The sequence below is a fragment of the Trichinella spiralis genome (assembly GCF_000181795.1).
Source record: "Trichinella spiralis strain ISS 195 chromosome Unknown Scfld5, whole genome shotgun sequence".
NCBI classification, from domain to species: Eukaryota; Metazoa; Nematoda; class Enoplea; order Trichinellida; family Trichinellidae; genus Trichinella; species Trichinella spiralis.
This window is the reverse complement of record NW_003526944.1, coordinates 3,130,268-3,142,126: the sequence shown is the minus strand read 5'-3', so window position 1 is coordinate 3,142,126 and position 11,859 is coordinate 3,130,268. Positions and strand designations below refer to the sequence as shown.

The following is an 11,859-nucleotide window of genomic DNA, read 5'->3' as shown; positions in this document are numbered from 1 at the left end:
TAGTAATCTCGGAATCTTAGTATTACTTAGTAACCTTCTTATCCTTAATTTGTCAATTCAAATGATGTACAGTACTGTATATCCTATTATTATGTATCTAAATGTAGAAGAATTAATTCAATGAAATAATGTTATAATGAAGAAAAAACAAAGTCGCTTTTAATGGTTTTCTTCGCCCGTCATCCCATGGAGTACGCCAACGCACACGCACCGTAGGCAACAACCATTGCAAGAAAAGGCACGTTAGCCTACTTATAGCAGTGGAATAAAAATTTTTCTGATAAACAAGTCCTACTGTGGCGGCCTTGCAGTACTGTGAACAAACAAAAGTTTTCACGGATTTTAATCTGAATGCAGATCAATATGATTATATGAGTTAGAACTTTACAATAATAATTATTATGCTCTTTTCGACTACTAGGTACCGTTGAATTGATGAAAAAACCAGTTTAAACAAAGTTTTATAGGCATATATAAAGTTCAGGCAAGTTTTGAATTATTGCTTCAAAGTAAACATGCGCCAAGACCGTGGTGAAAAATTTGCATGAATATTCTTATGAACAGGTCCTACTGTAGACGCTTTTCAGTTCGTTGAGCAAACAAAAATTTTCACGACTTTTAATCTAACATCACACCAAAAGGATTGTATGCGTTAGAACTTTGCAATAATAATTATTATGCTTTTCTGGTCTACTAGATATCAGTGAATTTACAAAAAAAAAGCACTTTGAAGAGTTTTATGGATATATTTGAAGTTCAGGTTAGTGGTTAGCTATCGTTGCAAAGTAAACAAGCGTCAAGGCTACAGTGAAAAATTTGCATGAAAATTCTGGTAAACAAGTTCGACGACTAGCTTTCATTACGTTCTGCAAACATAGTTTTCTTAACTGTGAAATGTAACGTAAGATGTTCTGTCGTCCTGTCAACAGCCATATTTACGATAGAGGTTTGCAATACCAACGATTATACCACTTACTACGTGCACATACAACTAAATAGCCCAAATAAAGCAAGTTAAATAAGGTTATGAATTTTGTTTTAAAGCTGATGTCAGGTCCCATTACGTCGTCGCTCTCAACTTCAGTGTTGGTAATATGCAAATTTTTTAACTTGGCCAAACGTGAATTGAACGAATTTATTATTTCTTAAATTACTTAAGTTTTATTAACTTTTTTATTTCAGTAGTGTTTTTCAAAAATAATTATAGTGATTAAAACACAATGTAAGTAGAAAAATGAGTTCTAATATTTTTTAATTGTACATTTAATTATGCAATTACATTATAACACGAAACAAGCAGTTTACAGTTTTCGTTTTTATTTACAAATGTAAGTGGGGGTAATGCGGTAAATTAATAATGATGAGCTGCAAGCCATAGGGTAAGTGTACAAACATGAGGTGGTTCCTTTCGATGTGCATGAGGCATATATCGAGCACAGAGTCGGTGCAATAATTCGCATTCACGTAGCAACGCACGCTATCTGGTGCGGAAGCTTTGGCGGATCGGAAGAGGTCATCCGATCCGTCGAGGGTGGATCGGATGGATCCACCCAGGGTCATCTCAGCATTGAACTTCTGATCTGGTGTCTGTCCACTGATGCGATTGTGCGCATTGAAAATTCTTCTCGAAGATAAATTTTAACCTAACGACGACTAATACAAGTAATAGAAACCCTCATGTACAGCAAACAGCTAATCTGGCGAAGACATCACATCAGAATGCAATAATTTCAAATGACTTTGAAAATGAAGTGAGAACATGCTGACGAATTCAACCAATGATGGTGACCATTTTCAGATTCAAAATCACCTCGACTATCAGAGCTCAGCAATTGAAAATTCAGTCAAAACATAAACTATCTAACAGAAGATGATAAACAATTTAATTAGACAAAACACGCCCCCGCATGTCTGAAAAAGTTTGAAAGTAGAAAACTAAACAAATAAAATGAAGTTGATTTCTGACAAAAACGCTTCAAATTGAGAGATTTTCAAGTAAATGCTTGTTTAGCTACTGAAAAATGATTTGCAACTGACAAGATTTGATGTGCTTAATGGCCAGACTGACTCGACGCGAGCAGCATTAGAAAGTGGTTTAAGTGCGATAGGAATTCTTTCTAAAGATGAAGACTTTCCTAATCTCAACACAATATAAAAGACAAAATGTACAATATTATCTCGAAAAATATCTCACTTACGTTTTAAATATTACAATCTTAGATAATTTAATTAAATTAAAGTACAACTTCACCCTTTTGAAATATCCCCAGCTCACTCTTACAGAATTGAGACTAAGAGTGCACAATATATACCTGTTCTCTTATTTTGCTTCGTGACGTCCGTGATTTGCTCCATGTCGCCCGCGTTATCACTGTTTCTTTGCTCCATTCTTTAAACCTGTAATAATGATATTAAATGAAAATTGTTCTCGTTTTCTCATATAGTAAAAATTACAACAAATTGAAAACTGTAATTTGAAATGTAATAATTAACTGGTTTTTAATTAAAAAAATAACATTTACAAAATGAGTATACAAATGTTTTGAATAAAAAAAACACAAATGGAAAAAGGAAAAATTACTTTTAAGCAATTAAAAATCGACTTCAGCAAAAATTATTTAACGTCATAAACTCAGAGAACTTTTTACAACGCTGCCACGTAAGTCAAACGAACAAATGCACTTTAACTGACAATAAGGCACCTTTATGGCGATCGTTATTTGCATAATGCAGAGCCGAAAACCGGTTTTCAGTGCATCAGAACCTTTTTGCTGAAGATCAATTCTAACCTATGCCGCGATTTTAATACGAACAAAAGGAATGCACTGCTAAATTCTACCAACAAGGAAAGGACTATTTGAAATTTCAAAAGTGACCTTGACATTTGAAAATTCAGTCAAAATATAAACTATCGGACAAAAAACGCCATAACAAAAAGTTAATCAAAACACACCTCCGCATGTCTTAACTAAGGATTTGAAAATTCAAAAATGACCTACATAAATGGAACTCATCGCAAAAAGCTTTTCAACAATATATAAAAGCATACAGAACAATATCTCGCGCTGACAAACAAAATTAACCATACAAAAAAATGCAATTTGTCTAATCTAATCTAATCTAAACTGATGATGGATAATTTATTAAATAATAATTCAAAGTGACAATAAAGTTAAATAACTCTCTGCATGAAATGTGATATTTCTCTGATTTGTATATGAGTGAACAATGTGTACTCCGTATTATTTGATTTGTTCAGTTCACAATGAAATTCAACGCCATAACGCAAATGCAAATTGATAAGTTCAGCCTATTCTACAGTTAAATTTACACTTCTTCGAAAAATAACAAGTAGAGAACAAGTAACAAGAATTTTGCAAACAACTACATTAACTGTACAAAACTGAAAATTCTCTTTTAAATATATTTATTTCAATTTCGGTGCATATAAAAATAAAAAATGATCAAAATGATCATTTAAATATACATGCCTGTTTGAAAAAATACCAGAAAAATATGTTATAATATTAATTTTTTACCTTGATGTGCATTTTCTTTCACTTGCACCTTTGTTACGCATCGCTATCGCTAATCGAACATCACTGAAATGATCATCAAAGATAAAGCATAAAATTTTATCGAAAGTTTTTGAATGAATAAGGCTAATTATTTTTATTTTAAATCATAGTACTGTTCCAAGCATCGTTTGTCTACATACGTAGACAGGTTCCCGAATTAGGTTTAAAACCATGGAAATAACGTTTTCCTTTCTCTGATTGGCCTATTACTTCGCAAACAAATTCACATACTGTATATTACTGCATTTTTAATTATTAATTATATTTCCATGATTTTACTTTTGAAATATCATTTAACTTAATCTTAAAGTCATTTTTTCTTTTCCATATTTCAGCTATTTGTCATTTCCATGTCCAGTCAGTTTTCTCAAAAAAATACCTTTAGTGACTTTCTTCTTTAGTTCAGAATATGTCATTCTCATCTTAATATTTACGCATTAAATAATTCAAGTAAATATTCCTACTATTTGTGATAAGCATTGTGATCACTGTGAAACGCCTTCATGGCCAATACAGAACAGCAGCGGTAGCAACTTCATAATTTTTTCATTGCGTTGACAAAATCTGTTACTACTAAAAACAATATTCAATTTTTTCTTTCCATTTGTAATAAACAAAAAATTACATTGGAACCGGTAGGAAACGACTTATTGGTAATTTGAATTAACATGGAGTGGCACTGGCAGTAAGGACTTCAAGCCTTTGATTGCGTTGACGTAAGCCACTGCTATCAAGAACAAATTAAATATTTACTGATTTGTCAGACCACATTTGGAACGCCTAGATGCCGTCTCGAACTGCCAAGCTACGAGGATGTATAGCAATTCCATACTTTTACGATTCTGTTTACGTATCCAACTGTTATCAAGAATAATTTCAATACTTACTAGTATTACATTTGGAACGTTGAGAGTAACTTTAACTGCTACGATGGCAGAATGCATAGCGACTCTATACCTGCTCAATTGTTCTAACGTATTCTATTGCCATTATACAAAATATCTAATTCATTCTTATTCTTTTTTTCATAAGCCAAGCCCCATCGGGACCTCCACTTAACTTAATGCCTTTACGTCAACTTGAACTAATACAATGAACTGTGTTGAATGTAATATTAGATCTTATGCTAATTTGCATTCACTTATCGGTCACAATCGAAAATTTGGAGAAAACGCTTTCCATCTTCCAAAAATAGCTAAGGCTATAGCGCGTATAAAAAGTGTATATCATGTAAAGCGTGATGAGTTTTGATAAAAAATTTTAGCAATGATATTTATTTATTTCTATTATAAAATATCATTTATTTTGACAAGGTGTTTTGGCAAATTTCTCATGAAATACACAGCTGCATAATATTGAAAATTTCAGTACATCTAAATTGCACATTATTAATTGCACTCGTAAAGCAACCATATGCCATTTGTATTATCTATCGTATAAGCAGATATTACAAAACTATTCCAATACAATAATACTAACATAAATTTGACATGGGTTGTTTGATTATTTTATTCCCATTTCGCATTTCTTTTTATCGCAAACTACTACATTCAAAGTGAACTTATAAAGAAGCAACCAATGACGTCTGAGAAAAACGAAAGAAAATTGAATTAGCGAAATTTGGTTTTAATACAAATCTAAAGGAATCATAAATCTTATATGTATACTAATCCATAAAATCATGGATTTTGAAGCACTCATAAAGTTGTAACGATTACAGCAAATAAAAATCAAGTATTAATCAATAGAACATAACACTATTATCATAAATTCATTTCAAAAATAATAATTTTAATTGAAAAACGATATATAAAATGCTTTACTTAAATTCTAATTAACTGTCATATATTTTTTGAAAGTAATCTAGATGTCTTAGAAATAAAAATACTAGTGCATTAATTGCATCTTGTTTTGTAATCTTCTCAGCTGAAAAAAATTGCACATTTCAAGAACAAGTGTCTCTGATTTTTTTTAGCTTTAAAGCATCTGCAAAGTTGAAAATTTTTGGTTTACACAATTTTGTTACTAAATAATGATTTAGAAATAAGTCTCATTCAAAATTACAACTGCTGAACAGTGATAAAAATAGATATCTTGAATATCCAAATTCCTACGGTAAGATTACTGTGTGATAAAAATAGATTTCATTGATTGAAAATATATAGGACGATAATGAAGATTTGATTCCATCGATTATTGTTGATTCAGTGCAGTCGTTACAGTTGGAACAGTTACCGTTTAAGAAAACGAAGGTACAGTTGTGCGTACGTATGAAATCGCTGTTTTGCGTAATTAACTGCGTAAACGAAGATGACTGTGTACTTCTTGCTCGAATCAACGAGTTTACGTAGAAACGGAACTTGTCTGATTCCTGTGCACAGTTCCAATACTGTGCGTGAAAACAGGAACCGCACGATAAGTTGAGAAGACTGATTTGATCTGTATCAGTGGAAAAGAAGTGAAGTGAACAATACCTTAGAACGATTTAAAGACGAAGTCAAGTTTGATGGAGAACGATATGTGGTAAAACCGCCGTGGAAAACGCCAGAAGTTCGAATACCGAACAATTATGGACAAGCAGAACAAAGATTACAGCAGTTGGAAAAAATGTTAAATTATAACAACGAACGAGCGAAAGAATATAACGAAGTGATCAAGAACTATATGGAAAGAGGATGGATTGAAGAAACAAAGGAAAAGGATGGTATAGCAGGAAAAACCTGGTATTTACCACATCACGCCGTCTATCGCGACGACAAAACGTCAACGAGATGCAGAATTGTGTTTGATGCCTCAGCTAGTTATCACGGACCCTCATTGAATGATTTCTTGGAATCAGGACCGCACATACAGAAACAGATTCTGGACATCCTGATACGATTCTGACGGTTCAAGATTGGAATCCAAGCGGACATCTCAAAGATGTTCCTGCAGATACGGCTAGACCCAGGAGATAAAGATGTAAGTAGATTCTTGTGGAGAAACATGGAATAGGACAGGAAATCACGAATTTTTCGCTTCAATCGTGTTACATTCGGATTGAACTGCTCACCATTCTTGGCGATGGCTGTACCACATCACCAAGCGATTATAATGGAAGCGGAATCTGCAATGGCAGCTGAGAATGTAAGGAAAAACATGCACATTGATGACATTGTTCTGTCTTGTGAAGAAGAAGCAATCAGACAAGTAGAAAAGCTCAGAAAGCTGATGGAGAGTGGAAATGGACTAGTAATATTTCAGCAATTATGAATAACATACCAACTGAAAAGGTTGAAGATCATCAACAGGTGAAAACACTTGGGATGATATGGAATTGTGAGAATGATGAGTTGAGTTACAACATCTCACCGGAGAAGCAAAGATAAATGCACGACCGTTAACATTCGTTGGAGACGACGTGAAAGACGCGGATGCATTAACACCTTTCCACTTTATAATTGGATGATCATTCAGCGATATACTCATTATATCGCCACCAACTGTGGAAGAAGACGATTTATCGCCGAATCGTAAAGTGGAGAAAACGGCAACAAATCATGCTCCATTTTGAGAAAAGATTTTGACACGAGTATATCACGACATTTGTTAATTGCACGAAGTGGATGACAAAGCGACCAGAACCAAAGGGAGTTGATATTGTACTCGTTAAGGAAGACAATATGAAAAGAGAAAACTGGCCAACAGGAAGAATAACATCAGTACTTACTGGAAGTGATGGACTGTCTAGAATAGTACAAGTGAAGACCACCAAAGGAACCTTTATACGTCCAGTGGCAAGATTCTACCTGTTAGAACCAGCTGATACAGGATGATGCTCAACGTCCATCGGGACGGGAGTGTTGTGAACAGTGATAAAAATGGATATCTTGAATATCCAATTTCCTGTTGTAAGATTACTGTATGATAAAAATAGATTTGATTAATTGCGAATATACTGAACAGTAATAAAGATTTCATTCCATCGATTATTGTTGATTCAGTGCAATCGTTGCAGTTGGAACAGTTGCCGGTAAGAAAACGAAGGTACAGTTGTTGTACGTTTGTACGAAATCACTGTTTTGCGTAATAAACTGCGTAAACAGAGACAATTGTGTACTTCATTCTTGAATCAGGGAGTTCACGTAGAAACGGAACTAGTCTGATTCCTGTAAACAGTGCCAATAGTGTGTATGAAAACAGTAACCACACGATAAGTCGAGAAAACTGATTTGATCTGTATCAGCGGAAAAGGAAGATGCTGATACTTGATACAGACGTTGAAGTAGTGTGAATTGAAACCACTTTACTTAGCACCTAGGGTGATGAACGATTTCGAGCGCATCTGAATTCTGAATTGCCGCTCTGATACTAGACGGTCAGGAGAACCTGACGATCGAATATTCAACCCGACTCTCTGGATATTTTATAATATTTGAAAAGTGCGCAGTTGTTTCAATAAAGTTGAATACGTATATCTCAAAAAATTGGAATAAATTGTTAAATTAATCATTTTCATTTCCATCTGAATGTGATTTTTGTCGAACACATTCATTTAAGATTTACAATCTATCGTTGTGAACAAAAATGAAAGCAAATTCACGTAACAAGGTGTTTAGTGTCGCTGAAAATTAAAACAAGATATAAAGATGATAATGAGCACGTTATTTTATGAAATTATTCACTTTTCAATAAAACAAAATCCGGCATTGTATACGATGAGAAAATCAAGTATTAATAAATATAAACAGCACCTATGATATAGTATTACTTCTAGAAAATGAGAAATTAATTGAAAATAAGTAAATGAACCGTATAATTGACATTGAAATCTGTTTTAAATTTTTTTTTTAAATATCGACTTATGCGCGTCACGTCGAAGCTAAACATATTGCATTTACGACGGCAAAGTTCGACGTTCACTTCACAATTAGGAAAACAACAACCTGGTTCGACATATACCTGCACCAACATATATTTCAACTATAAATTATCTTTCTTCTAGAGAACTGTTTTTTAATATCATCTCGACAAGTTGAAATTAGAATGATCTCCAAATGTGAAAAATTATGAACATCGGAAGATTTATTTATGTTAGTAAACTGTGAATTCATGGGCAGCATTCTTTTTAGTAATTACCAATTAACTAAAAAGCGTGCAACTTACATAAATATATATCTTCTGTTCCATGTGGGACATTATTCTTGGTGTTGTTGTGTTTTACGTTGAATTATGAACAAAATTCATAATATGGAATATACAAAATCACAGACACTTGTACGGATGGATTCGTATTGTCGTACTGATCAATCACCGCACACGCTTCGCATACAACTATTTGAAAAGAAGCCCGAAAGAAAACAAACAATGTCACGATAGAAATATGCATTATGCTGCGTTATTAGGATTAACAAACATCCAGGTCATTTCGTATTAGCAAATTAATAACATAATTAGAAAAAAGAGAATAAAGTCATAGTTATATAGCAATAGTTAGCAATGAGTATTTATGTTCGATGTCATTAATATTATTAATTTCAAAGAACTGATTGTTTAATTAACCTTGCAATCAATTTTCATCTGTCTCCTTGAGAAGAATAGAAATGATAGCAAAAATGAAAAAAAAACCAGTTAAACAACATTGACATATACCTAAAACGGGAGCATTAGGAACAGGCACTCATTACAATGTGCAAAAAAATATTGAATCATTTAATAAAAAAACGCATCACAGCTTTGGTTTAAGAAAGCTTGGAAACGGCCAGATGCCTGCGCTCTGAGATAGGGAAGGTGGCAAATTTAGAAGTAATTTATTGCAAATGTACTAAGTAATTACTGGTGAAAGCTTTCCCTGCTTGTTGTAATGCGCTGTTGGCTGAAGAAGAACGCTATAATTAGTGTGCTGGGAAAGTTGCCCATTTTTGGTGCTGCACTTCAACAAGTACCTTTTGAATGCCACACTGAAAATTCGAAAACTTTGAGATAAAGAAAATTTGTTTATATTTTTATAAATACAATTTTAATTAATCCAATCTTAAAGCATTGCAATAACATTTAAAATTTATCAAATGATGAGATACTTTTAACAGTTTCAGAATTTATGAAAATTTGATTAGAAAAATTACTATATGCCATATGATTGCAAATGGGAGTCTTTTTGTTGTGATTTGAATGATGAAAATGATGCACTCACCAAAAGATTTGAATGCCACGCCTCGAATACATTGGCAATACAAGAATGAGTGTTACACTACTAATAGGATATGCATGTGAGGAAGAATAATTTGCATATTAAACAAATAATTTTCATATAGTGTTACCTAACTTAGCCTGATGGGATACGGATTCACCAATCGAATTGTGCATTGAACTCATAAAATTCCGTAGCTGCTAGCATTAGTCTAATTGCAGAGCTGGGGGATTGTTGATTTTGTTTTTCTTTGAAAAAAAGTAGCTACTCTGCTTACTTTGATGTAAATCGACTGTATAAATATATAAAAGACTTTGAATTTAGTAAACTGATGAAACATAAATTCATATAACTTATAAAACACTCATACATTTTAACTATATATGTTTTTAAATATATTTAAAATATATTTATTTTTTTTCTTTTAATAGTCACTTTGTTTTGCTAATAAGATCTAAATTTGTTATATATATAATATGAAAACGGTATTTGAATAATTCGCTTAATAAGATCGACCGCAGAAAAGTATGATTGATACAAAGGATACATAATAATAATATTATTACTATTATCATTATTATATATTTGTATGGAAACATAGTGTTTATTTTTAAAAAGAGAATAAAAGAATGACAACAAATTCTTTCTTATTCAGTTTGATAGCCAACTTATTACAGACGATGACCAAATTCATGAGCACGCTGTTGAAAAAGGTTTGAATACGGAAATTTGTACTGGTCAAGTGAAATAATGTTAATTGCTATGAATACGTAATTGGTAGTAAAGTTATTGAATTTGCCATTTGCTGTTATTATTAATGTTGTCAAAAAACAAAAGCTATTCATCTTGGCATGCTTAGTTTTAGTGCACCTGATTATCAGAAAAATTACAGTAACAATAGCGCAGTGATGATGCACATCCTATTGTTCATTATGCACTAAAATTGACGAGCGATCGTTTTATATCATAAAGAATGTTCTCATTTTTTCTTCCACATAAAGATGTTGCATAATTTTACAAAGTCGATTCCATTTTGAAACAATTGATAATATGTTTATTCTCGCTGTTAATATTTTGGAAATGATTTCTCTATCTTTCCCTCTCTCTACACAGACACACATTCGCACAAACAAACATATATATACATATATGTATGTCTATAAGAATATGGATGCTTTGCGTATTGTTGATAAATAGCTGAAATAAAAACACGCCAATGCTTGCTGTGAAATTTGAACATGCCCTGAAAATGCCAAAAGCCTTTTGTAAAGCAAACAATTTTTTTAGCTGCTCTTAAAATACAAAATGCTAATCAATGACAACATTACAGCATGTCACTTCTTCTTCTTCTTTTACAGAGAGGCAAAAAGAGAACGACATAAAAATGTGTTTACACATGAAAAACAGAGTGCTTAAAAATATGTACATCCATGGCACTTTCATTCACTAATATATATATATATATATATGTATATGTATGTATATGCATGTATATAAATAATATCATAGGTACAGATAGAGGAGAGCAGCTGCACATTTGCATTCGTTTTCTCATTTCACGTTACTGCAGCAGAGCGTATGCGCGGAGGTCAAATGATTGAAGAAAATTCATTCATCCACCCCTCTCGTCGCACAGCTTTGCAATTTGAAAAAAATAGAAACAAACAAACAAACAAAATGAACGAGTGCTAAGCCAAAAAAAAGTATTCAAAAAAACACACAATGAAAAGGTAGATAAATATAATAAGCAATGATAGAAGAAGAAGTGAAGGCATATATGTATTTTAAAAAAAAACAGCAACGTTTCAGAGTAAAATGGCTTTTAAAAAAGTTCACGTAATAATAATAATAGGTGGGATTTTAAATGTTTGCGCATGCAAGTAGTATAAAAATACAGAAAATAAAGAAAATAAAAAATTACAATAGCCAAAGAAGTAGTAGTGGTAGAGATAAAAAGGAGAGAACAATCATGGTATAATTAACAGAAGCTGACGTGTCCGTAGACGACGAACCCGCAATTGTATTTTTCCACGTTTAAGTTGTTGTCGGGATTTTTTGGTATCATCAGCCAAAATGAATAGATATTTTTGCATTTAGAAAGAAAAAGAGAGA

The 11,859-nt window shown here is 32.5% G+C and overlaps 4 protein-coding genes across 4 annotated transcripts; 3 read left to right on the top strand and 1 right to left on the bottom strand.

Annotated features, from left to right (window-relative positions):
* Positions 1–1,320: 1,320 nt before the first annotated feature.
* Positions 1,321–2,388, bottom strand: Tsp_04371 (conserved hypothetical protein). Its single transcript, XM_003375137.1, has 2 exons — positions 2,282–2,388; positions 1,321–1,624 (listed from the first exon to the last, which is right to left on the bottom strand). Exons 1-2 carry the CDS (start codon positions 2,386–2,388, stop codon positions 1,321–1,323), a joined length of 411 nt encoding a protein of 136 aa, XP_003375185.1.
* Positions 2,389–3,928: 1,540 nt separating this feature from the next.
* Positions 3,929–5,050, top strand: Tsp_04370 (hypothetical protein). Its single transcript, XM_003375136.1, has 2 exons — positions 3,929–3,935; positions 4,947–5,050. The coding sequence occupies exons 1-2, from the start codon at positions 3,929–3,931 to the stop codon at positions 5,048–5,050; spliced, it is 111 nt and encodes a 36-aa protein (XP_003375184.1).
* A 209-nt stretch (positions 5,051–5,259) lies between these two features.
* On the top strand, positions 5,260–6,464 carry Tsp_04369 (conserved hypothetical protein). Its single transcript, XM_003375135.1, has 4 exons — positions 5,260–5,282; positions 5,620–5,704; positions 5,744–5,846; positions 6,070–6,464. Exons 1-4 carry the CDS (start codon positions 5,260–5,262, stop codon positions 6,462–6,464), a joined length of 606 nt encoding a protein of 201 aa, XP_003375183.1.
* A 36-nt stretch (positions 6,465–6,500) lies between these two features.
* Tsp_04368 (conserved hypothetical protein) lies at positions 6,501–6,946 on the top strand. The gene is made up of 3 exons (XM_003375134.1): positions 6,501–6,539; positions 6,573–6,809; positions 6,851–6,946. Exons 1-3 carry the CDS (start codon positions 6,501–6,503, stop codon positions 6,944–6,946), a joined length of 372 nt encoding a protein of 123 aa, XP_003375182.1.
* Positions 6,947–11,859: the final 4,913 nt, after the last annotated feature.